Raw genomic sequence first — 27,935 nt, 5'->3', positions numbered from 1 at the left:
CCTATGAGCACAATATTGAAGTTAGGCTACTAATTGATTCAAACAAATTATTACAAAAGATATGCATAATCTTGGTTTACATTTTCCTTTTTGCCCCCAATTGCAAATTTTGTACTTTTGTGCTTGCAGATTTCTATTGGGTTTTTTCTGAGATATGTTCAAATTTTAATAGCATTTTTATTGTTTCTGTTACAGTTCACACACAGAAAAAAAACATAGTTTATTTCATTAGCCTAAAAGAAAAAATACAACCAAATAGATTGACAGAATAGAATAGAATAGAATGTACTAAAATATTATTATACATACCATATTTACTGAATAGAAATGTAAAAACAAAATCTTTCATTTAATTATTTATTATAGGCCTATTTAATGTTTATTAATTCGGCTATTGTAGTTATGCAAATAAAGTTATGTAAAATTCATCTACACTGGTGGGCATGACTGCATGTTCCTCTGCTCTGTCTGCCCCCGCCTGTGCGATAACGACGGCGGGGCAAGAGAAAGAAAGCGAGAGAGCGAGAGACAGACGTCAGAGAGAGGGAGAATATGCAGCCCGCCATACAGAAGTGTATAGGGCAGTGGATGTAAATAAACCGTGTACTGTATCCATACTTTTCTTATTCCCACCCCCTTTTGCCCGAGACAGAGACGGGGCTTTGATAATGGTCGGGGAAAAAAGATTAGTGGGGACGCCCAGAATTAAATAATCTGATAGCGTAAGGGGCCTTCTGCAAATTTTGATTCATTCAAAGGAATCGTGAAGTCCTTGCAGCGTTAAGACAGAAGACCCGCAGAAAAAAGGAAGGAGAGAGAGAAGGGTGAGGACCGGGAGCGCTGGAGAGCTCGTCGCCGGCTTCCGGACATTCAGGGCGGCATTAAAATCGCAGACGTTGCTCCTGGGGGGACAGCAAGCCAAATATCTTAAGTATTGGACTCAAATCTCTGGAAGCGGTAGATTTTGTTTTAGCGATGTCCAGGAAAGTCCAAAGAAGCGAGGTGTGCGCCGACTGCAGTGCACCAGGTAAGGCTGAGATTTATGGATTGAGGCGTTGTTGTGAGCTATGGCTGTCCGGGACTCGGTCGAGCGCGGCGGCGAGCGGGTGAACAGCAAGCCCACATATGGGCAGGGATACTCGGTTAAGCGCGTCAGGAAAATGGCCGAATATTAAGGACGATACTGCGGCCCAACAAACCTGCTCCCTTAAATCCACTCTTAATTTACTACTGCATCTATCTACGGTTTATAACAACGGTTTTCCATAAATTAGAGCCTTTTGTCTATTTACAAAACTTGTATAGATATAAATTTGAGCTTCTAATTGCATTTAAGTTACCCTTCCGTGGCTAAAGTTTTATCCGTTGCTTGTTAGCACTCATTCTAAGCCAGATGACAAGCCAACGGGCTGCTGTCAATTAAAAGGACCAGATTTATACTAAAGACCGGCCCTTGTATATACACATAGTGTAGTGACAGTTAACTATGTTGAAGTGAGTTTTAGTTCATATTCAGCACGAAAACGGGCTCTGTAGTGAACAATGCTAACTGACAGTAGCTAGGCTCGGTTGCCAAGTAGCCTGCGGACTCTCGTATGACTCCCTTGCCAGTATTTGAGTAAAACTCAATTCCTGTTTTTACAAACGTTAACTTAAATGTATTATGGCTACGAGAGTAGCAGTTCAGTTTATCCGGTACTAGTTAATCTGAACTAGTTAACTAACTAGAGTTAGCAGGTTGACAGGCACATCAAACTCTGACGTGGGTCAGTAATTGGTTGTTTATGCACAACTTTGTTTCTAGATAATAATTTTGTGGGTAGATATTGATTAGTTACACATTATCTGTATGTTTATTCATTTGATTTTTTATTTCTGGTACTATATGCTGTTTGTGAGTATCTAAATAGCATTATTTGAGACATATAATTTATTTCAATTCAATATCAATTATAATATATATTTCTGTATGCTGCTGTATATTGTGAAGAGTTTAATATTTTTTTTATTATTCTCAAAAGCCAAAAATGCTTAAACCAGCCTAAACTGGTCTTACCTGGTTTAAGATGGTCTCCCAACATACCACACCAGCTAAAAACCTCAAACCAGCTTATGCTAGTTTATGTTACTGTTTTTCTGGAATGATTATGAGCAGTGGCAAAAATCATAGTTAGCAGCAGCAATCAATGATATATAGATCTCTTTATTGTATAGGTTTCCACTGATCAAGGTTGCAATAGGGCTGTTACATAGTTGAACATATGTTTGAGTTGTTCATTACTGTTTTTAGTCCCATCACACTTGCTCTCGGACGAGGCACAATTTCCTAAATACTACAGTGAAAAAGATGCAAGTTGACCCTGCATTTATGTTTTAACTAAAAACTTCCTATGTTGTCTAGCTTTTAGTCCCAAAATGTGTCGCTCAATAAGTTGCCAGAAATATAAACCACCCAAAAAAAATACATAATAAAGCCTTTAGTTGTTTACAAAACATATTTTTGATGCCGCTCAGCTGTGCCGTCACTTCTAGCCCACCCTTGGCCTTGCTCATTTAGCTTCACCGTCCCCATGGGGGGGACCAAGGGGTGGTACGGGGGGCATGACAGCTGCTCCCTCATCCACAGCTGCTCTCTCTCCAGGAATGTACGTGTATGTGGGAGCGTGTTTCGTTTTTGACAGTTTAGTTCTGTTTCACCACCTCATCTACCTGCAGTCATTCTCTAAGGTCGACCTCAAGCACCAACGCCCCAAGCCGACCACTCCACATCTGGGGGCTTGTGTGTCTTTTTGCATCCTCACACACTCCTCGTCCTTGCGTTGGCCCGTTCCGCGGTGCTGATCGAGGTTGTCATTTTCGTGTTTGACATGTTGTAGGAATGTAGCTAATAGTGTGTCGGAAGGTGAGGAAATGATGACTGAGAGAGGAGGAGGAGGAGGGGTGGTGGGCAGACAGACAGATGCATTCTGGTAAATGTGTTATGAGAATGAATGAATGTGTGGAAGATTGTCAATTGGATGGCCACTGAGGACTGAATGGCGCCGTGTGCAATGAGTGTGTGTGCGTACGTAAGCGTTAGAGTGTGTACATGTAAAATTTCATTAGACGCAGAGAGAAAGGCAGGTTTGAGATGGGGAGGGGGGTAAAAATGTTCCTGTTAATGGTTTCAAGCACTTATAGGAAGGATGAGCTTGTTAGTTAAGAAGTATGGCGTCATCACATGCTGGTGCTCATGCTGGTGCTCAACTCCATCTCTGAGAATCTTTAGACAGTAAAGGGGATTTAATAACGGCCAATAAAGCCAATAAATTTAAGGTCTTCACCACATGCAAGATTTAAACTGTTGGCTGAAAAATGAACATTTGGTGGATTAAATAAGCCTTATCTTCTCCTAAAATAAGGAAACAAGCGGGCCAGTTAATTCACATAAATTTTCTATTACTTTAACTAAAAGAGAATATGATGGTATCATCTTTAAAATTTTAATTTCATTTTCAAAAAATCGCTCTGAAAGAGATTCCAATGTTATTGTTCCTCTGTGCGGTTATCATTATAGTTGTGGTGTGGACTGTGGACTCAAACTGTATCTTTATCTTTATCATTATAATTGTCGTCCTTTGTGTGACTGTGAATGGGCATTTATTCAGCAAGGATGCATTAAATCGGCCAAAATTCCCTGAAAAAATGAATCCTGAACAACATCAACAACAACAAAAAACATTCAGTTTCCACAAAAATATAAAGCAGCACAACTCTTTTCGAAGTTGATACTAATAAGAAATGTTTCTTGAGCAACAAATCAGCATATTAGGATGATTTATGAAGAATAATGTGACATTGGAGACTGGAGTAATGATGCTGAAAATTCAGCTTTGCCATCAAAGGAATAAATTACATTTTTAATTGTAAAAATATTTCACAATTATTGTTTTTAAGTTTAAAAAAACAACAACCCTGCTTGTTGCATATCAGTATTAACATCTTCCATTTTTAGATGTCATATTGTGTTTGCATTCATACAGGAAATCAATAATCATGTTATGACACTGTTTACATGAGTGCAAAATAATCTCCCTCTCACTCTAATCGTATCAAAACCCTGCTTAGTGAGATTCTGTGGATGAGATTATGTGCTTGAAGCATTGTGGGTGCTGGTTTAATTTTAGTCTGATCCTGGGGGTCTGTGGCAGCCAGAGGCACACTTCTGTCACATTTTTCTGTTTACCTGAATGTCACCTTGATCCTGAGTCCTGACTTTGCTCGTACCCTGCCTGCCTGATAGGGGGAGAGCCCTTTGCCTTAGACAAGCTTATTCAGAATAGGGCAGGATGATGTGGACTGCATGGATGCAATAAAGCTTTTTTATGCCATTGCTTCAGATGTCTACTTGCTTTCATCAGCCCCACCAAAAAATTATAAAATTATTATTTTGTTTTTGCAGCATTTTTTGTACATGTGTCAGGAAGAAATGGCTATATAATTTTATTAAACATTGTTTTCACATATGTTATTAAATTATTGATTTGTAATAATACATGAAAATGTATACAACTTTAAATAAATAATGTAACATGACAGCTATAAATTCATAAATGCACGTTTGCTGGCCAAATAATGTCATCTCTTTATAATTCAAATACAAATCATTCTCACAATTTCCACGACCTCATCTGTGTTACTCGACTTTGGTGACATTTTCTATCAGCAGAATCAATGACAACAGTGTTCAATATAGCAACAAAATCCAAATGAAGTTATATAAGATATAGGGAGAAGGCCCAGGAATATAAAAATGCTGTTGTGTTTGTGATCGGTCTAAGCAAAATGAGTAAGCCTTTCCACTTCCTGCCCTTTATGTGCCTTTTTTTTGTAGTATTTTGGAAAAGTCAGCCCTCGATTGATGTCGTCTTTTTGCTTATTCGCTCCGATGAAATGCACGTTACTCTATCATGTGTGTTCAGACCCGGGCTGGAGCAGTATAAACCGAGGGGTTCTGATTTGTGATGAATGCTGTTCTGTGCACCGGAGCCTGGGCCGACACATTTCCATCGTCAAACACCTGCGACACAGCGGCTGGCCTCCTTCTTTACTGCAGGTAACTAAAGAGCCTCACTCACACATATTTCTGCTGTTTTCCTCAGGCTCATAGCCTAACAAATGTGTGCATGTGTCTCAGATGGTGCAGACGTTAGCCAGTAACGGCGCTAACTCGATCTGGGAACACTCTCTGCTGGATCCAGCACAAGTTCAGAGTGGGCGCAGGAAACCGAACCCACAAGATAAAGTCCAGTAAGCCATCTCATTAACCATTCATGCATCATATCCCAGAATGTCATAAAAACAGAAGACTGGGGGTGTAATTTTTCTTTTATTGGTCTGTGCAGTATGTAATTGTGCTCCTGGAGCTCCACTGAGACCAGACTAGCAAATCTGCTCACACAGAATAAATGAGAGGAGATCTCAAAAGTAAAATACAGAGTAATTAAAAAGGAATTTGCCAGTGTAGGGCTGTCAAAAGTACCGACTTCGGTACCTAGTCAGCACTGAAATTTAAAATGTGTCGATACATTACCAGCATTTCCCCCTAGCATTTTGAGCACTGTTGAGTGGATTCTTAAACACCTCTGATTGGCCATTGTGTTCACGCACTCAACATATATGTCTTTGGCTGCAATGATCAATGCTTCAAAAACATGTTGTAAATGGACCCCAATGGCGCTCTACACCAAGCGCTTAAACGGATGCACATGGACATATATGTTGAGCACGTGAACACAATGGCCAATCAGAAGTGTTTAAGAATCCACTCAACATTGCTCAAAATGCTAGGGGGAAATGCTGGTATCATCACATTTTTTAAATTTCAGTACCAACTTGGTACCAAAGTTTGAATGGGGAAAGACCAATCTAAACTTTTGATGGTAAGATCTGTTTTTAATTGATGATTTGTATGGTTTGAATTGAGTCAAAAAGGAACCTTTTTTTTATAATAAACAGCACTTACCGTATCAATTAGTGGTTCAACGGATCACAAAACTCACGGTTCGGATCATATCACAGTCATTAAGTCACGGATTGGATCATTTTTCGGATCAGCACAAAAAACAACTTTGCATTTATTACTTAGCCCACTAACTACTCTGATACCACAGCAGAAACTGCTAGCCTAACTAATACATTATTAAAGGTAAGTGAACAGATGGTAAAAAGAACAAATACTGTACACCAGTTACAAGCATAGATAAATACAACAAAGTTACAAATAAAGTATAAGGTCTAACTGTAGTATTTAGTATGTAGTAATTTTCGTGTACAGAAATGTAATAATTAAATGTAAAATGACACTGTTAACTGTATAAATTAATCTTTGTTAAAGCTGTGTTTTGTTGTTTGATTTTCATGACAGACAACAGCAGGTATTTTTAGGTTGCTGTCACTTTAAGAGTAAGACTCCATAACCGCACACATCTGAATTGTCACCTCATTCAAATAAGACAGTTCCGATCCGTTTAACCACTAGTATCGATGTAGGCAGGACTATGGACCATTTGTCCCATTTTATAGTGATTGATTAATTGATTTTGAAATTGATCTATTGTATCTATGTTTGTATCTTTCACCCCACAGCCCCACTAAGTCAGAGTTCATTCGCGCCAAGTACCAGATGTTAGCCTTTGTCCACAAGCTGCCCTGCCGTGATGATGATGGGGTCACTACGAAGGACCTCAGCAAGGTGAGAAAACCCACTCTTTATCTCAGTCTCTTCCCTCTCGCTCTCATTCCATCTTTCGTCCTCGGCCTCTCTTTGCTCCCCACTGTCTGTGCCCTTGCAGGAGGGCCCTTAAAATGACACCCTGCTAGTGAATAAATGTGCCTTTCTCAGTGCTATTGAATGGCCCTAATGAGAGGATACGCAGGAGGTCTGCTTGCTGGGTCTCTCTGTCTTTCTCTCTCACACACTCGCTTATTCTCTTGTTCTTGCCTGCAGCAACTGCACTCAAGTGTGCGGACAGGAAGTCTGGAGACGTGTTTACGGTTGCTGTCACTGGGGGCACAAGCCAACTTCTTTCACCCGGTAAGATCTGCCATCTCGCACAGTTCTCTCTCTGGTCTGTCAGTTATTCTACATCTTATCTAAAACAGATCTTATGATTACTAGATTGTTAGATAATGGATACCATTTTTATGTTGTTCATTGTGTGAACAGAGAATCTGTTTCTGTGTCAAACTATGAACATTATTGTTCATTGTATCCAACTGTTTATAACATTTTGTTTGGTTTTTTTCAGATCTCATCCAATGCGTACATATTTTCCAAACCAAAATATGTTTAGTTTTCTTTCCTTTCTTTCCTCCAATGATATTACTATGGCAAACAATGTAGATACATCAGATATTGTATACATTGTCTGGGGAAAAAAGGATTAGATTTCATGACTTGCAAAGATTGTATTTGAAAACAGCAGCGTGAACAGAGCCTGCAATCTGTTGTGGTCAAACATCTGATGTTCCCTCCACAGGAAAAGGGCACAACCCCTTTGCACGTGGCTGCCAAAGCGGGGCAGGTTCTGCAGGCCGAGCTGCTTGTGGTGTATGGAGCGGATCCAGGAGCTCCAGATATCAATGGCCGCACACCTATAGACTATGCACGGTAAATATGAAGATGGCAAAGCTGAATTTTCAGCATCATTACTCTTTCAGTCTTCAGTGTCACATGATCCTTCAAAAATCATTCTTATATGCTTATAGGGTGCTCAAGAAACTTTTTTTTTATTATTATTATTATTAATGTTACAAACAGTTGCTTAATATTTTTGTGTAAACTGTGATCTATTTTACATGAAATCTTTTGTAATATTACAAGTGTCTTTAGTTTCATTCAATTTAATGCATCCTTGTTGAGAAAAAGTATTGATTTCTTTCAAAAAGAATCTTACTGACCTCAAACTTTTGAATATACTGTATTTTACTGTATTTTATACAGTATTTTTTTATTGTAATATACATAATTTATTTATATATTATTATTATTATATATATCTTACTGAGCTCAAACTTTTGAATATATATATATATATATATATATATATATATATATATATATATATATATATATATATAATATACTGTGTGCAGAATTATTAGGCAAGTTGATTTTCTGATCATATTTTTTTTCCAAGCACATTTTACCAATTCCAATCCACATCAATCTTAACAACTACTATTAATATTGTTTTTAATCATTTATAAGTGATATATAATTGTTCATGAAGGCTGGAAATGAAGAATGCCCTATATTCAGGTGTGCAGAATTATTAGGCAGGTTTTCTTTTACAGGCAAAATGAGCCAAAAAAGAGATTTAACTCAGACTGAAACGTCAAAAATTATTAAATGTTCATGAGAAGGACGCAATACTAATGCAATACTAGAAAGTTAAGGCATGACCAATGGACAGCAAAATGCTCATTGGGTCAGCGGGGTCATACAAAAACAGCTGGAGAAGAAAAGCCACATGTTAACTGCAAAATAATTAAGAATTAGGGTGAAGAATTAAGTGTGAAACCATCAGGAACCCTTTAGTCTCCAGCGCCACCATTTCCCAGAACTGCAACCTACCTGGAGTCTTTAGAAGTGTGAGGTGTCAGGATCTCAGAGACTTAGGTTAGCTAAAGAATCCTAAAAAATTACACACTCTTAATAAGAATCACAAGCTGAAGTGTTATAAAATACATGAAGACTGGGTTTTTATAGGCCTTATAGACAAACAGCTTGAGAGTGACTCCTGAAGGACCAGCACCACATCCTCTTGTACCACTGTTTGCAGAATTTATGTTCCAAAATCTGGCATTAGGTGTGGGAGTTCACTTTTCATCTCTTATACTGAAATGTCCGTCTTGCAGAGATGGACTAAAAATGATCTTCAAAAACTTACTGCCAGATTCTTTTTTGGCTCATTTTGCCTGTAAAAGAAAACCTGCCTAATAATTCTGCACACCTGAATATAAGGCATTTTTTTCATTTCCAGCCTTCATGAACAATTATATATCACTTATAAATGATTAAAAACAATATTAATAGTAGTTGTTAAGATTGATGTGGATTGGAATTGGTAAAATGTGCTTGGAAAAAAAAATATGATCAGAAAATCAACTTGCCTAATAATTCTGCACACAGTGTGTGTGTGTATATATATATAATATAATATAATATAATATAATATAATATAATATAATATATATATAATTTGTTATTATATATTCTTGTTGTCGTTGTTGTTGTAGGTTTATAGTGATCTAAAATCTTCAGTTTGTGACTGTGTTCTTGCAGGCAAGCAGGTCACGTGGAGCTCGCCGAGCGTTTGGTGGAATGTCAGTATGAGCTCACAGACAGACTGGCCTTTTACCTGTGTGGACGCCGCCCAGGTGAGCTTAGAATATTTTAACCAGTAACCATGGTATAAGATTTTTTACAATATTTAGTGTTTCCTTTAATAATTAATTTTTTTTGTTGCTTCATAGAAGTCCAAATTGCAGGGAGTGTTGATTAAAAAGGGTTTATAGTGCATTTCTAACATGTTCATTGCACTTTCTACATAAAAATAGGCTCAGCGACAACTCTTATTACACCAAAGTCTCTGCTGTGCTGCTTACACATGCAGCGTGAATACTGTTACCTGTTAATTTGTGCGTCAAAAAATATGTCCTACTTGCGTGTGTGGTGTGAAAAAGAACAGTCTGTCCTTCCAAATGAGAATGAAAACATGTTTTTCTTTCGTCTGTGTTTTTGCAGATCACAAGAACGGTCATTATATCATCCCTCAGATGGCAGACAGGTACATTGTTTGTGTATGAGAGTGTGTCTGATTCAGAATGGAAATACATTTTGAAACGCATCAATGCAGTTTTATTTATTACCTGTCATTGTGCATGATATCCTCCCTCAAGTCTTTTCCATAGAGCTGCTCATACAGGGTAGATACAGTGTACTAAGCTCAGTTGGCAGCAGGTGTATTTGAGTGTGCTGGCCAGCAGGTTGCGCCACACGATCAATCAGTTTGAATTAGGGCAGAGTGTGTCCCTAACCTCTGCAGCGCTGACACCTCAAATGCACCACAGCTGAAAGAACTTTACTGACCTGTCCGGAAGTAGTGTTGATATGGGGCCTATCCCTTTTCTTTCTCTCTCTATCTGTCTGTTTTCTGCTCACTTTTCGGTCTCGCTCACTCGTTCTCTGTTCTCTCCATCTTGCTGCGCTTTTGGAGGCAGAGCTCGCCCTAAGTGCCCGACGCAGAGGTATCTCTTTCTCTCACTTCTCACCCCCCTCTCCATAAACCCTGCTCTCTTTCTTTCTCACATGGCCTTCATCTGGATGTGGGTGTCTGAAAGGATGAGGCAGGAGTTGGAGAAAACATCTACACTTGAACATTATCCTGTTAATATTTAAAGATTTAAAGTCAACATGAAATCAAAATTGACCATTGTTACCTTAATACATCTTCTTTGTCTTATTGTGCTCAAATTAGTGTGTGTTATCGTTCAGTGCTCCACCTCAGAAAAAAAGTCCTTTCACTTTAGCCATATAAGATATAATGTTAACCAATAATCAAATAACTAGATGATGGTTTTAGTTAAAAATAACACTGGTTTTAGGCTACTGATGTAGGTAATGTAGCCTGCCTTGTTTATAGTAATGCAATAATTCAGTGCTGGTTAATGTTAATAGAATAAAAGTTATCATTACCATTCATTTTGACCCACATTTCACTCAAATAAAACAGTGTAAACTCACTTTTAGGTGTTAACATTCTAGTACATCTCCTCCTCATCTTTTCCGGCTGCCCGTGTCCTGTCCCCACACTTCATCCATTCATCCTGTTCCTCATTCCCACCTCTCTCCTTTCCTCTCTCCTCATCTTTCTCTGTCCGCATGACTCCAGCATCCTTTTACTCCTGTGTCTGTGTCTTTGTCTTTGTGTAGCCTGGACCTCTCTGAACTGGCCAAGGCAGCCAAGAAGAAGCTTCAAGCGGTGAGTGATGCAGGTTAATGAGCTGCTACAGGGAATTAAAGTGTTAGTTCACCCAAAAATGAATTTTCTGTCATTATTTACTCAACCTCATGTCGTTACACATCTGTAAGACCTTCGTTCATCTTCCGAACACAAATTAAGATATTTTGATGAAATCCCAGAGTTTTTTATTTCTCATAGAAAGCAAAGTAATTAACAACACATTCATTGTCCAGAAAAGTACTAAAGACATTGTTTAAATAATCAATGTGACTGCAGTGGTTTAACCTTAATGTTATGAAGCGACGAAAATACTTTTTGTGCCCCAAAACAAAACAACTTTATTCATCTATTTCTTTTGTCATTCTCCTATGCTGTTTACTTTGTATAGACAGTGCAGGCTTCTGGGTTGTACGTGAGAACGCCGACTCGGTATTGGCCGAGGCTGTTCACGTGAGCAGCACGACGCATGCGATGCTGACACAGGAGCCGGCCAATACTGAGACAGCGTTGTGACGTAGAACATGGATGCGCTTGTTGAATGAAGAAGATATTGTTGAATAAAGTTGTTATTTTTGTTTTGTTTTTGCGCACAAAAAGTATTCTCGTCGCTTCACATAATTAAGGTTGAACCACTGTAGTCACATGGACTATTTTAACAATGTATTTACTACTTGAATGTGGTCATTATGTTGCTTTCTATGGGGATTAAAAAAACCTCTCGGATTTCATCAAAAATATCTTAATTTGTGTTCTTAAGATGAATGAAGGTCTTGAGTGTGAACGACATGAGTGTGAGTAATTAATGACAGAAATTTCATTTTTGGGTGAACTAATCCTTTAAGGGAATTTGAGTTTTTAGACAGGCACAACACAAAGTAACAAGCAATACAGCTTTTCCATTTTAAACTTTAAATATACTTCAGTTGTGACGCAAACACCAACATATGTGTCCAACCAAATGCATAGCCTTTCAAAGTATTCCATGTTGGATGGTGTGTCTCCTTTGTCCAGTGCAGTGTCTGTGCTATTTCTTTCCAGAAATTATGATAATTATAATAATTATAAATTATAAATACACCTGTGTGTATCTCTTAACCCCCTCACCCATGCGCTTGTCATTGACGGATAAGAATGGGGCATCTATTGTTATTGTCCTCTCCAGTAGTTTGTTGTTTGGATCGTTTCTTTATTTTCTTTGTAAAGCAATGGGCGGTGTTGCCACTTTGTGGATAAACTAACTAGAGCAAGAAAATACAGGCCGCCTGGCGAGGCTGTGAGCTTAGCTTACAGAGTATGCATGATTAGAAAAATTGGTTTGCGCACAAACATTACGTGCATACTTTGCCAATGATGATATTTGCATTACTTGCACTGTACTCATACCCTAGCGTACATGCACAAACCGAAGTATCCACCTTATTTTTCACATAAGAGCGGGTGCGGCTATTTGTAAATTAAATGCGTCTGGCTTCCAGTGTCATCCACTTACAGTTATTGTACAAAACAGCTTGTTATGCTGCTTAATATTGCAAACTATTGCAAACAGGGAGTGGTTAAGGATGTCAAATGCATGTCATCAGAGAAGGAATGCCATTCCAGAGGGGAAGCAAAGTTTTTGATTTTGACTAAAAATTACAAAGAGAAACAAATGTCTTATGTGGATTAACTAGTAATGTCCGCTAACAAAGGTCGAAATAAGGTCAATTTTGATTCTGGGTTTAATGCTGCTTTCACATGCTTTTGGAAATTTGATAATTCCCACTTCTGAATTCGTGATTACGAAATGGCATGGCGTTCATTTGCAGTTTTTACCTAGGAAACTCATATTTGCGATAATTCTGAGAGCACGTGACGGCAGCATCAGTCCTAACTAGGGCTGTCAAATGATTAATCGCGATTAATCGCATACAAAATAAAAGTTTGAGTTTGCCTAATATGTGTGAGTACTGTGTGTAATTATTATGTATATATAATTACAAACACATCCATGTATATATTTGAGAAATACTTACAAGTATATGTATTTATTTATATTTTTATATAATTTTTATTATAATATAAATAAAAATATTTTGTACATAAATAACAAATTTCTCTTAAATATATACATAAATTTGTGTGTTTTTTTTATATATATATATATATATATAATATATATATATATACATAATAATTATACACAGTACACACATATATTATGCAAACTCAAACTTTTATTTTGTACGCGATTAATCGTTTGACAGCCCTAGTCCTAACCATCTTCAAGTAAACAGGGCATTTTATTGGTCATTTGGTTTTTATTTCTGTACTATTGCGCTGGGAAGCTGAAATCTCATTGGTCCAAAACTTTCCAAAGCAATTCCTGGTTGGGATACAGCATTAGCCTCTTTTCTTGAGAGATTTGAGATAAATGTTTGACAAACTCTTCAAATGCTTTGAAATTCAGTAGATAAATGTAATTTTATGCTTTGAGTTCCCTGAGCTTGCATTTAATCTTTGTTTAGTGCCTTGTTGGAGCATCTTGCTTTGTTTTGTCTTCTCACTGATGCCTTCCTGTTGTATGTCTGATTTTGCTGTGGTTTTCATTTTTTCCCCTGTACCTGTATCTTAATGCCACATACTGATATGTTTGTGTGTGTGGACACAGTTAAATAACCGCTTGTTCGAGGAGCTGGCTATGGATGTGTACGACGAAGTGGACCGTAGAGAGAATGATGCAGGTAAGACTCAAACCCCCATCTGTTCCTGTCTCAGCTTTCCCTGCTTCTCACTCTTTCCCTAATGTAGTTATGGAGCTGTCCAGAGGCGTAGGGACAGTTTTACCCGTGTCCCTGGAGACGCAATGATCGGTGTGTTGTATAAACACTGACTATAGAAGGACTTTAGCGGTGCAGTCAGCCTGTACAGAAGGGAGGGAGAGGCGCTTCAGATGGAAGGAGGGTGAAAGGGAGCGAGAGCGAGGGAGTGCCGCAGGAATTCTCTCCTCCTTCTCTCTCTCGCTCACTCTCTCTACTCCTGTTCCTGGTTGTAGAGGAGAAGAGGTAGCATGCTGGGGTGGCAGACTGAGATTCTGATGGTAAGCAGGGCTAGGAGCGAGGCAGGGGGCCAAACACACACAAACTGTGCGGGAGGGGTAGATGCACACTCTCTGAAACCTCAAGGCTACGACATCGGAGTCTGTTTGTTTATATTTGTCTTGTTTATATGTGTCCGTTCTGTTTCTCTCAGTGTGGCTGACAACTCAGAACCACAGTACGCTTGTGACCGAACGGAGTGCCGTCCCCTTCTTACCTGTCAACCCTGAATACTCAGCGACACGCAACCAGGTAACACGCACAACATTTTATTCCTGAGCCTCAGAGGATGTGTTTGAAGTATGTTTGGGAGGAAGCTCTCCGCTCCTGCTGCCCCCTTGCGTAAGATGCCGTCACTTCCATGCGGGCCCGTTTTTGATGGAGGCACAAAGGAGAGATGATATCTGGGGTGCAGCAGACACAGGGCTAAAAATAGACATTTTGTGGCTGTGTGAACGTCTGAGGCTCAGGTTTGGCCAGCAAACCGACGAATGGATGTTTTCCAGCTGCGTAACTGCTGCAGACACGCGACTGCTCCCTCCCCCTCTGTGTTTCCACTGGCATCCTTGCATGACCTTCTCTGTATTTCTGCTTGAAATAGTTCTTTTATACAGCAAGACCACTAAGTGCGTTCACTCGGGGGCATGTTTCCTGCGGGCTGATTGGCCAGGCTGAGAATTTCCTGTTCTTTTGCGTATACATGAGACGTGGAAAGAGATGATGGGAGGAGGGACACGCACACCCAGCGGTCAAGAGTTGGAACACCAAACTGTTGATGTGGCAGTGTTTTCCAGCCTTTAAGATGTCCAAGTCGCCCTCAGCTAAAATAGATTGTTCTGTAAAATGTGTTGCTGAGTGACTAAGTGCTCAAATAAAACTTTTCAAGTTTCACGTTACAATCAGGCACAGACTCCCGCAGATTTCGTGTATGGCCATCATTCATAAAATTGTACTAATCCCCCAAAACGTTCATATTCGGTCATAAAAAGCATGTTGTTCTCTCCATTTAACGTTTTTATGAAGTTTCAATCTATTCTGCCGAATTTCATGAATTTTGCCCAAAAAAATTGTGTAAAAAAATATGAATTTGTTTATAACGGTATTATTTTTTTTTAAAAACACATTAATGATTCACGCTACCATTCAAAAGTTTAGATCGGCAAGATTATTTAATGCAAAGATTATCTTAAAAAGAAAATCTTACTGACCCCAAACTTTTGATGGTGTGTATAAATTATTTTTATATGATTATATATATATTTCTTTAAAGACTTACTCATGTATATTTGTTGAAAGGGAAAAATCTGCCTATGTGATTTTTATTTTATTTTATAATTATATTAATAAATGAATAAATATTTGTGTATATTTGTGTCATTGTTAGGGGCGGCAGAAATTGGCTCGCTTTAATGCACGAGAATTCGCCACCCTCATTATCGACATTCTCAGTGATGCCAAACGGCGGCAGCATGGAAAAGGCCTGACAAGCCCCACAGGTGATACGTCCACATTGCATTTCTAGAAAATTTTAGGAGAATATCAATAAAGATGGATATCGCTAATCCAGTGCAGTTTCTCCTCATATCAATGATGTTATCTTTTGTGTTTGTTGTTTTTCAGACCCGCTGGATCTGAGTCAGGCAGACGATGACCAGCACGATTATGACAGCGTAGCGTCTGACGAAGACACAGACAGCGAGCTGACTGCACAGAATAACAACAACACCCAGCGCAACAACCGGGCCAAGGTGAGCTCATCAAATGGTCACTGGGTGAGGAAAATCTGAGGAAAATCATCACTGTACTCCACCTAAACCTAATTATAAGTCTGAGAGGTTGAAGATTTGAGTTCATCCATCCAGATGTTCATCATTGTTAATAATGAAACCACCTGACTGAATTGAGGAACATCTTAAAACCTTTGGTGAAACAAGATTAGAATGTCTTAATTTCTTGTAGGTTAGGCTAGACCTTGGTAATTGTTGATCTTGGTTCTGCCAGACCAGCAAATTATTATATTCAATAGTACAGAAGCCAGTGTTGTCATGTCCCAGCATGCACCACTGGAAGAACAGAAGCAGCAGCCCTGCCTCATATTTGCAGAATGACATCATCCCCTTTCAAGGCTGTGATCAGTGAAGCTATTGTTCTGCAGCTGAAGACAGGAAGTTGTGTCTGAGCATGCTCACTCCACACACCGGAACTGACATGGCTGAGCGTAGAAGAACACAAAGTAAACCTCATACTCCTCACTGTCCGGTTGCAACACTTTCTCCAGTAGCACTGCTGGTTTTCATATTGCGCAATCATTTTTTTTTTTTTAAACTCAAAATGGTTGACCTTTTAGTGCTTTTTGAATTAAAATATTCTTTTACATTACCCATTCTGGTAATGTTTCATAATAATGTTCATTAAAATCTCCATATTAATGTTAGGTATAGGTATATATAATGGACATTACCTCAAATTATCTGACTTGTTGTGCTTTTAGTTAGATTGAGCATGCTGTTTTTGCATGCTTAATGATAAACAAGCCAAAAAGAAAAAACTCAGAGCCATAGATAGGAATATTAATGTTGTATAGTTTTTTTGATGGGATCTTTTGACTTAAATTTACACTACCGTTCAAAAGTTTGAGGTTGGTGAGATTTCCTAAATATTTTGAAAGTAGTCTCTTATGCACACCAAGGCTGATGTTTTAAAAATTTTACTGTCTGTCGCTTTAGATCAATTTAATGCAACCTTGCTGAATAAAAGTATTAGTATTTCTTTCCAAAACAAATCTTACTGATGCAAAACTTTTGAACTGTAGTGTAAATACTACAATAATTGAATGAAATTCATAATTGTGTATGTCTTTTGGGAGAAATGTCAACTTTTTCAGACCTGTTCCTTTTGCTGTTGACAGTAGATTGTGATTTGATTGGTGATTTTTGTGTTATCAGAGCATGGACTCGTCCGACCTGTCAGATGGGCCCATCACACTACAGGAATATCTGGAGGTGAAGAAAGCACTGGCATCCTCAGAGGCCAAAGTTCAACAGCTCATGAAGGTCAACAACAACCTGAGCGAGGAGCTGCGGAGGCTACAGAAGGAGGTGCGCCCACCCACTTTATTTAAACAGTGTGTCCTTCTTTTGAAAATACAAATATTTCACACTGATAGAAATGAAATGCTGCCATAAACTGTAGCTCACCATCACACAAACTGATTCCAAACCATCAAAAAGAGCAGAACAATATTAACATACACTACTGTTCATAAGTTTGGGGTCTGTAAGATTTTTTAAATGGTTTTGAAAAACGTCTCTTGTGTTCACCTAGGCTGCATTTATTTAATCTAAAATACAAAAAACAACAACATTGTGAAATATTATTACAGTTTAAAATATATTTTTCTATTTTACTATATTTTAAAATGTAATTTAGTCCTGTAATGCCAAAGAGGAATTTTCAGCATCATTACTCCAGTCTGCAGTGTCACATGATCATTCAGAAATCATTCTAATATTCTGATATGGTGCTCAAGTAACATTTATTATTATCAATGTTGAAAACAGTTGTGCAGCTTAATATTTTTTTGTGGAAACAGTGATAAATGTTGTTTCAGGGTTCTTTAATACATTTTGAAATATAAATCCTTTGTAACATTTTAACATTTGTCACTTTTGCTCAATTCAATGCATCCTTGCTGAATAAAAGTATTAATTACTACCCTCAAACTTTTGAGCAGTAGTGTAACTATCATATGCCATGTTCATCTCACTGAGAATGAAGCCCCTCCTTGTTCAGACAACCTTAAACTTCCTGTCTATCAGAATGACCCCATTTTGTCGTCCCCAGCATGACGTAACCATCCACACTGCAACTGTTGTGTTTTCTTTGGTCCTTGTGTTTGAGAATGTGTGTTTGTGACTCCCCGTGATGCCCCTCCATCCCTGTAGATCACGCGGATGCAGACGGAGAACAGCGTGCTGCGGGGGGCCCAGGCTGGGGCCGGGGGCGCTCTGACCGGGGGTGGTGGCACAGGGCTGTGGACTGGTGGGGTAAGGGGTACATGTAGTGGAGGAGGGGTAGGCGGAGACTCCGGCCTAACCGTACCCACGACCGCTCCCCTCCGCCGGGATAGACAAGCTTTCTCTATGTATGAGCCCGTGGGGACCACCCCCAAAGCTCTCACCCCAGCCCTGGACCCCCTGACCGGCCGCCTGCAGCCTCTCAGCCCCGTAAGTGTGAGCATTAGTGCCCGACCTGATCTTTTTAAACTGTAAACTCTCTTTCTCCCTCTGCTTACCTGAACCCACACTGATGTGCTGCTTCTGCCTGGAGCACCTGCTTTCACTACTCACTGCTCTCTGTTGCCACCTAATGGACAGACAGGAGCATTTCCTGCCCTGATAACACCTTTTTTTTCTAGATGTTGACTGTCTCCAAACTGAGTGAGCTGCCTAAATAGACAGCATTTTTAGTCATTATGGGTCCCTTTTACAGCTGGTCTTAACATCTTGAATAATTTGATCATAAGTGGACTGTCTAGAATTGTGAATATCTTTGTAGTCCTGTGCTAAATGTGAATATATATATATATATATATATATATATATAATATATCTGTTAAAAGTTTAGAAACATTAAATATTTTGTTTTTGAAAGAAGTCTCTTATGCTCAACAATGCATTTATTTACTTTAAAATACAGAAAAAACAGTAATATTGTGAAATATTGATACAAATTAAAAGAACTGTTTTCTATTTGAATATATTTTAAATTTATTCCTGTAATGGCAAAGCTAAAAATCATTCTAATATGCTGATTTGGTGCTCAAGTAACATTTATTATTATTATCAACATTGAAAACTGTTGTGCTGTTTACCATTTTTGTGGAAATTGTGATACTTTTTTCAGGATTCTTTGATAAATAATAAGTTCAGTGAACAGAATTTATTTGCATTTATTAAATGTATTTTTTAAATAGAAATCATGTTCAACATTGATGATGATGATAATAATAATAATAATAATAATAATAAATGTTTCCTGAGCAGCAAATCAGCATATTAGAATGATTTCTGAAGGATCATAACTGGAGTAATTTGCATCACAGGAATAAATTACATTTTAAAATGTGTATGTGTGTGTGTGTGTGTATAATATATATATATATAACACACACACACACACACACACACACACACACACACACACACACACACACACACACACACACAGTGGCATGAAAAAGTATGTGAACCCCTTGCAGAATCTGTGAAAATACATAAAAGATGTTTGCATTTAGTTCAGAAGACAAAACAATAGCTGAATTTATTAAAATAACCCCATTCATAAGTATGTGAACCATTGAATCTCAATACTGTGTGTGGTCACCTGATGATCCACGACTGTTTTTTTGTTTTGTGATGGTTTTTCATGAGTCTCTTGTTTGTCCAGAGTAGTTAAACTGAGCTCTGTTCTTCAGAAAAATCCTCCAGCTCCTGCAGATTCATCAGTTTTCGAGCATTTTTGCATATTTGAACCCTTTCCAGCAGTGACTGTATGATTTTGAGATCCGTCTTTTCACACTGAGGACAATTGAGGGACTCAAACACAACTATTAAAAAAGGTTCAAACATTCACTGATGCTCCAGAAAGAAACACGATGCATTAAGAGTCGGGGGGTGAAAACATTTGAACAGGATGAAGATATTTTGTTTAAATATCATTGTTTTTCATTTAGTACTGCCCTTCAGAAGCAACAGAAGATACTTACATGTTTCCCGGCAGAAAAATTAAGTACAATTTACCTTGATATTTGAATTCAAAATGTTTTCACTCCCCGACTCTTAATGCATCATGTTTCCTTCTGGAGCATCAGTGAATGTTTGAACCTTTTTTAATAGTTGTGTTTGAGTCCCTTGATTTTCCTCAGTGTGAAAAGATGAATCTGAAAATCATACAGTCACTGCTGGAAAGGGTTCAAATATGCAAAAATACTTGAAAACTGATGAATCTGCAGAAGCTGGAGGATTTTTGTGAAGAACAGAGCTCAGTTTAACTGCTCAGGACAAACAAGAGACTCATGAAAAACCATCACAAAAACAAACAAACAGTCGTGGATCATCAGGTGACCACACACAGTATTGAGATTCAATGGTTCACATACTTATGAATGGGGTTATTTTAATAAATTCAGCTATTGTTTTGTCTTGTGAACTAAATGTAAACATCTTTTATGTAAAATATCTTACTTAGGACAGTACTAAAAATAACATGTGTGTGTGTGTGTATATGTGTGTTTTTAAATTAATTTTTATTAACTTACAGTATTAAATATTATTTACTTTTAATTATTTACTATTATTTACTATTACTAATTTATTTTTAGTTTTAAAGGAGTTTTTTTTTTTAATTCTCATGCTTCTGAAGCTTAAGCTCTTATCACAAACTATCACAAATCTTAATACCAGGTTTGCCTATGATGCTCAAAAATGCTGCTTAGATAGGCAGCTCAACTCTACATTTTGAGACAACCATTATATATTGCGTATATGTAACAGGATGATATAACTGGCATGAATTGCTTTGTGTCTTTCTTAAAATGGTTGATATGCCAAGAGAGGCTGTCATTGAGATATGCTTGTCTTGTGCAATGTGACATGTCTGGTATGTTTAGAAAATGGATATTTATTGGTTACCTGATTAGTGACACTAAAATGAGTTGAGCTGCATGGCACATATTAAACACTAAAGGAAGTGATTTCCTGTAGTGTGCAGTGAATCGATGTGCTGCTCCTGACAGCGCTGAAATGGGAAATCATCCTCTGTTTGGATATTCTTAGATCTGTAGGATGTATTTTAATGTCTTCTGAATGCCTTGTTTTGATTTGCTTTAATTGCTTTTGCAATTATGCCATGTTTTGATTATGCAATATTCCATTTCTGGGCTATTGCTGGCAGCGTGTAGTAGTCTTTATTTTTTTTATTAGTCATGGTTAATGTATTTGAGTTGCACCTTTTGTGCCTGTTTTATTAACTGCACTGTTTTCTTAGTAGTGTTATGTGCAAGTCTCTATTTTTAGTATTTTCATTATTTCAGAGGAAAGGACGTGTTATTGCACTGTTGAGCTTAATGTAGAAGCTTGCTGTTCTGTGACTGCAATATCTAAAACCTCTACGCTAAGTTACTTATGTCTAACAGAATTATGGTTGTTAGTATAACAGCATTTATGCTGCAGATTTCTTTACATGTAACAGTCCTGTGCAGAAATGACTATCAAAGCTGCTTCTATTCTTTCCATCCTCTGACTGTTGACTGTCTGTCAGTTTTTCTCCTCCTCTTAATCTCATTCTGCTCGTTGTCAGGTGCGAAAGGGCGGCCCTGCGGGTCCCACCCCCTACGGAGGACCGCACCTGTCAGCCTCTACTGACGGACGATATAATGTGAGTGCCAGTTTCCATTCATATCTGCTCTGACATGCGAGTTGCAGACTGTGATGTGTAACGGACCTCTGCGCATGTTTGTCCTGTCCAGCCTCCGAAAGCAGGAGAGAAGTACGGGAGCGGTACTGATAGTGACTATGACAACTCTCAAACATACGATGTCTCTCTTGGGTGAGTGCAAGCCACTGATGAAACCATTTTTTGTGGACAGAAGTTTTACTGCATTTCATTTGCAAAAACTGTCAACTAAACAAACTTAAAGGTCTAAAGGCCCATTCTCACCATGGACGATAATTATAACGATAAGATCTAGTTCTAAAATATTGTTGTAAATATAAAAGAATAACAGAGTCCACACCACAACTTTTATGATAACGACACATCCTGTTTTACAGAGCGACAAAACTGCAGCACATTTAATATAGCTAATATAGTTATTGTCATTATAGTTTATCGTCATCATTAGAGTTATCGTTCTTGGTGTGAACGGACCTAACGCATCAAGAAATTAAGAAATGTATTGCTATTGTAGTATTACTGTTGTAGTTTTAATATATTTATAATTGGTTGAATTATTTTAATAGTTAATTAACATTTAATATATTAATTTACATATTGATATATTAATTTATATATTAATACAACTTTTTTAATTAAATGTTAGATTTCTTTTACATCAAAGGAGTAATATATTTGTCTATATTTGTAGTATATACAATCAAACCAAAAATTATTCAGATATTTTTGGTATATTTTTACTAGTAGCTATAGTTCATTTATGTAAGTGAGGATAGCAAAATAAAGTAAACTATGACATATTATATAGTGGTGCGCCGATACGATATTCAGTATCCGATACTGACACTTTTTGCTGGATCGGGTATCGGCCAGACGATATTTTGTGCGTATTCTATTTTGTTATTGTTTATACCACACAAAAGGCACAAAAACAATAAAAAGCAGTTTTTTCTGCACTATATTCCAGGTTTTCTGAAGCAATTGCATAATTTAATGTCAGGTACAGATCAATATTTAAGCTTTTTAATTAAAGTTCATGAATGCTTCCCTCTCATTCTCCATTCAAACAGCGCGTCATGTTCGGTTACAGCGTTCAACACGATAAAACTCTCTTCAAGATGAAAAATGTTCCTATTATTATACTTGATCTGTAGATAAAGGTCTATGGTTTTGCATAAAAAGACTTTATTGCTGTTTCACATGTTACTTTCTCCCTGGTGTCCGTTAGATCATAACACTGGAGTAGAGAGCACTATAATTGTTCTTCACGCGCACAGTAACTGAAAATTAAAACTGTTAAAAGAATAGGCTCAATGAACGATTGCATAGCCATAGATTATATCAATATCTCGTCCCTTTGTGCTTTGAACTTTTCAATGCGAAGCGCCTCTGCACGCTGTGACTCCATGTTGTATTGAGCCTTTCCTATAATAATAATTTTGCGCAATAAAAAAGATTATTAATAGCCATTCTTGTTCTGTCATTTCTATCATATGTTGCTGCTTCATTAAAAAGCTGCACTTAAAATTGAAAAGAAATGTCTTTTGATTTTATAGTATATTTTTATATATATTGTTTTTCATGAAGGTATGAGTCATACATGACAAAATCATGCATCATGAATGAGGGAGTCAGCCTGATTCCTGTTTATTTTGAATGTCAACCAAGCTACTGAAGCTACTGGTTTATGTGCAGTTGTTGCACTGCTGCACAATTATGTAATAAATAATTCACTACATTTGTGGCTGTACATTGTTTTACAAAGTTACGGAAATAATGTTTGTCAATCCTGATGCCTTTCACAAAACAATGATCCCAGTCTCTTCCACACAGTGAGGTATACAGTTTATTAGGTAATTCAGCATTTTTTTAAAATTATTATTTTAGTATTGGATTGGTATTGGTATCGGAGGCGAAAAAGGCAGATCGGACCACCCCTGATATTATACCTAATATTATATTATAATCTTCATACAGTGGACTACCAGTAAAATTGATAAAAATTTGGAACCAAAGATTATTCAGACACTTTGACCTGACCATGTTTTGCTTAAGTGTTATCTGACATATATAAGATTAATTTTTTCTGACACAGTTTAAAGGATTAGTTCAGTTTCAAATTAAAATTTCCTGATAATTTACTCACCCCCATGTCATCCAAGATGTCCATGTTTTTGATGAAAACATTCCAGGATTTTTCTCCTTATAGTGGACTTCAGTGGCCTCCAAATGGTTGAAGGTCAAAATTACAGTTTCAGTGCAGCTTCAAAGGGCTTTAAATGATACCAGACGAGAAATAAGGGTCTTATCTAGACAAACCATCACTCATTTTCTAAAAAAAAAGGTTAAATTATATACGTTTTAACCATATATGCTCATCTTGAACTAGCTTCTTCTTCTCCAGCAGTGTAAACACTGCTAAGTGTATTACTGCCCTCCTCAGGTCAAAGTTTGAACTAAATTGTCATATACAATATGCTAGTGCAAGTATATAACAATTAGTTCAAACTTTGACCTGTGGAGGGCAGTAATACACTTAGCAGTGTCTACACTGCTGGAGAAGAAGAAGCTAGTTCAAGATGAGCATATATGGTTAAAACGTATATATTTTTAAATTTTTTTTTAGAAAATGAGTGATGGTTTCTCTAGATAAGACCCTTATTTCTCATCTGGTATCGTTTAAAGCCCTTTGAAGCTGCACTGAAACTGTAATGTTGACCTTCAACCGTTTGAAGTCCACTATAAGGAGAAAAATCCTGGAATGTTTTCATCAAAAACCTTCATTTCTTTTCCACTGAAGAGAGAAGGACATGGGCATCTTAGATGACATGGGGGTGAGTAAATTATCAAGAAATTTTAATTTTAAAAGTGAACTAATCCTTTAACTCTGAGATCTTGTCATATTTTATTACCATTTTTTTTAAACTGTCATGAATAAACTGTAATAATGAATGTAATGTTCAAGGTGTCTGAATACATTTTGGTTTGTATAAAAAAATAAGACACTGTATAATTTACAATATAATATGTTATTAGAAACTAATTATAAAAAGTTATTTTAATAACTTTATTATTTAATTATTTTGGGGAATACAATCGTAATATTACAAAATTGACATATATTGTATTGTTGTTATTGTAGTGTAGTTTTATTGTATCACTTTAAATACATCTTCTAATAATAATATTAGTATTTGTAATAATAATTTTTACAGCAGAGGAGAGTAAATTTACAATATTAATATGTTTGTCTACTGCTATATAATATGCAGTATAAAACCGCTATATAACATGATGCAATATAACATGATGCAATATAACAAGTATTAACAGTTATAATAAATATTTTTTTTGGAAGTAAAAGATTAATATTGCAATGTTGTAGTGTGGGCCGCAGCAGTGAGGAGGACAGCAGGGGGGATGTGGAAGACACAGAGGGCGACCCTGACCCCACGCTGCCCTGCACAGAGGACGTTATCCTCAAAACCGAGCAGGTCACCAAGAACATCCAGGAGCTCCTGAGAGCTGCGCAGGAGTTTAAACACGACAGGTAGGATGGACTGTTACCCTTCACAGCTCAATGCAGTGTCATTTTGCTGCAGTTTGAAAGAAATCCATTGTAACATCTGTCTTTGGTTGCAGTTTTGTGCCATGCTCGGAGAAAATCCACTTAGCTGTGACAGAAATGGCCTCGCTGTTTCCCAAGGTAAACGAACGCGTCTTCTAGTGATACTTTGCCTCAAGATATCCGGCAAGACGCACTAAATCTGTTCTGTCTGCTTCTCTCAGAGACCAGCGCTGGATGCAGTACGTTCTTCCTTGAAGCTCCTGGCGGCCAGCGCGTCCCGCCTTCAGGTAGAGTGTCGTAAAGCGGCGCCCTCCGACTCGTCGGCCAGCACAGTGGACTACCAGCTGCTCACCCAGCAGGTCATCCAGTGCGCCTACGACATCGCCAAAGCTGCCAAGCAGCTGGTCACCATCACTACCCGCGAGAAAAAACAGTGACCCACCCGGCACGCTGGGGTTCAGTGGTCAGGGGCAAAGACTGAGAAACGGGAGGGGAGAAAGACACTAAGCAAAAACTGACGGCTGGGAATCTTTGGTCAGGTTGATAGAAAAATTATGCGAGGGAACGAAGATGGGAAAAGAAAAATCTAACGCATGGGTGGTTAATCAAGCTTTGGCCACCCGGACGCAGAGATATGGAATGTTTGGGAGATGCCGAATGGAGCGGCCTGGTTTTCCTTACACTTCAGTTCTGTTTTTCAGAATGATCTTCTCTCGTCTACACATCTAAATATGACAACACTACACACGCAGACCCACAATTCAGTGCTGATGGTACTGTTTGGTTCTCTTCATGAAATTCTCAAGCACTCCTAACCGTAAGAGAACCAGAAATGTTCCTCCTAAATTGTTTCTTTCCTGTTTTTCCTCTCTCTCATTTGATTCATTTCAAGTGCCGCTCCATTGGCCTGTTTCTCTTGGGACAAATGTACTGACTTTAAACGACAACACACTGGAGTTATTTTAATGAGTATGACTTGTTTCGCATTATTGTTACAATTATTGATGTCTTCTTTTTGATTTTTGTTTCGGTTTGTCAAGTGGAAATCACACAGAGCTTTGCGAACATTAACAGGGGTGAACGATAACCTGTGAAAACTAACCAGAACACTCCCGTCCTCCAGTGGTAGAAGCACTGGTTCACTCACACAGTGTTTTAATATGTATACTACATTGTTTCTTTTGTCGAAGTACACTAGCCAAAGGAGCAGAGGGGAGTGATGACACTACAGTTGCGGATCCCTCTTTTTTTTTTTTTTTTTTTTGTCGTCTTCGAGCACAAAGACAACAGTTGGGGTTGATGTACAGAAAAGGTTCGCCGGATCTCATCCTGGCTCCTCTCATCTCATCTCAATCCCAACATTAATGGGTTTTGCTATCAGAACAATGCAAATGTGTTAGCACAATCATCACATTGTCTTCAGCTTATTAGTTTAGTCTTCATTTTCTGCACATTATTGACTTAATTGAATGGCCTTCTTCATCAGTTTAGCGGAGTAAAGAGGACTCTTCACTTCAGGACCAGGCTTTTTTTTGTGTGTGTGTGTGGTGGTCATGCTGTTCTTTATATTTCATGATTTTTTTAATCAAACATATGTGTAGTTAATGTTTATTAATGTAAGAAGATCCTTATGTTCTATAAGCTACAAGCATGTGAATGTTGATGGTTGAAGTCGACCACTATCAATGTTCTCATCACTAACATTTCAGATACAGTCACAGGGAAAACATGTGATGTCCATCTGCTGCATCAGGACCAGCGTAGTCACATTCTGTGGCATCAGTCGGTGTGATCAGTGAGAATTGTGGGGGAACGAGCCCTTCGTGATATCGATGTTCATGGGAGAGGAGTTGAACTGGAGCTTCCAGTACGAATGCACACGTCGATGAACGTTTGATGCCACATCTGTGCGCGTGCGCGATCAAATCAAGTATTTGTTGTACAGTTTCTTTGCGTTTTAGATGTCATGCTACAGGCCTTAAACTTCCTGTTGTTTTCCACATCGGTTTTTACCCTACCAGCCTTTTAAGTTAAGCCTTTTTTGTTTCTTTAACATGGGGAATAGGATAAAGTTGGCGTCCCCTGAAAATGTGTCAAAAAGATTGTCTGAAAATCTCTGATAATTGCCTTTGCACATCTGCTAGACTGATTTCAATCAGTACTCGAGTAACTCTCTTCACATGGGGAGTAAAAACCGTGTATGCATAAATAAGTATACATTTCTTTTCCAGATGTTTTTGTTTTCAAATAAAAATGCCAGGATGATCACTTGGGTGATGGCTTACTGTGATGAAAACTTGGGAGAAAGAGATTTGGCTGTTATTTCATAAGCACTAAATTCAGAGAGGTGTCTGGGAAAGGGAGTTTTTGCACACACATTTTGTCCAAATCTAAATCCGATTCTTTTTCAAAGTAGTAAGTAGACATTTTCCCAGTCATCCTGCGGCAGATGCATACATGGCTCAAATAATGCACCGGTGAAATTATTTTTGAAAATTAATGCACATACACTCTCTCTCTCTATCTCTCTTCCATGATCTGTCATACTAGCTGCACTGTACTTGTTATGACTGTTTGTGATCACTCGTTCTTACATGAGAGATTAGCTGATGGGAGAAATTTGTTTAGCAGAGGCTACCTGTAAGATATAGAAATTAAATAAAAAGACTAAGCAAAACCATTTAAATCGTAATAAAGACTCATAAGCTGTACATTTGTAATAAATAAAAGAAAAAGTGCATTGTCTCCTGTGTATTGTTCTTTATGTTTTGGCATTTTAGTTGTGGGATTATTAGAGGTCATAATAAAAAGGTGTGTATGGTATTTAAA

General features: G+C 37.8%; 1 protein-coding gene across 1 annotated transcript; it reads left to right on the top strand.

Moving 5' to 3' along the window:
* Nucleotides 1-518: 518 nt before the first annotated feature.
* On the top strand, nt 519-27,838 carry git1 (G protein-coupled receptor kinase interacting ArfGAP 1). Its single transcript, XM_067364841.1, has 20 exons — nt 519-1,027; nt 4,962-5,095; nt 5,177-5,289; nt 6,628-6,733; nt 6,989-7,075; nt 7,521-7,651; nt 9,329-9,423; nt 9,791-9,833; nt 10,979-11,027; nt 13,657-13,729; nt 14,238-14,335; nt 15,468-15,579; nt 15,704-15,831; nt 17,029-17,181; nt 18,028-18,309; nt 21,443-21,520; nt 21,612-21,691; nt 24,924-25,088; nt 25,181-25,244; nt 25,328-27,838. The coding sequence occupies exons 1-20, from the start codon at nt 976-978 to the stop codon at nt 25,541-25,543; spliced, it is 2,259 nt and encodes a 752-aa protein (XP_067220942.1). The 5' UTR covers nt 519-975; the 3' UTR covers nt 25,544-27,838.
* Nucleotides 27,839-27,935: the final 97 nt, after the last annotated feature.

The sequence above is a fragment of the Chanodichthys erythropterus genome, chromosome 17 (genome assembly GCF_024489055.1).
Source record: "Chanodichthys erythropterus isolate Z2021 chromosome 17, ASM2448905v1, whole genome shotgun sequence".
NCBI classification, from domain to species: domain Eukaryota; kingdom Metazoa; phylum Chordata; class Actinopteri; order Cypriniformes; family Xenocyprididae; genus Chanodichthys; species Chanodichthys erythropterus.
The sequence above is the reverse complement of the archived record's forward strand: the minus strand, read 5'-3'. Positions and strand labels throughout refer to the sequence as shown.

Bases quoted from the DNA above. Each gene is read 5' to 3' on its own strand.
- git1 (XM_067364841.1), top strand. From the start codon at position 976: ATGTCCAGGAAAGTCCAAAGAAGCGAGGTGTGCGCCGACTGCAGTGCA. The intron at 9,424-9,790 runs GTGAGCTTAGAA...GTGTTTTTGCAG, and splicing joins CCTGTGTGGACGCCGCCCAG to ATCACAAGAACGGTCATTAT. The intron at 11,028-13,656 runs GTGAGTGATGCA...GTGTGGACACAG, and splicing joins CCAAGAAGAAGCTTCAAGCG to TTAAATAACCGCTTGTTCGA.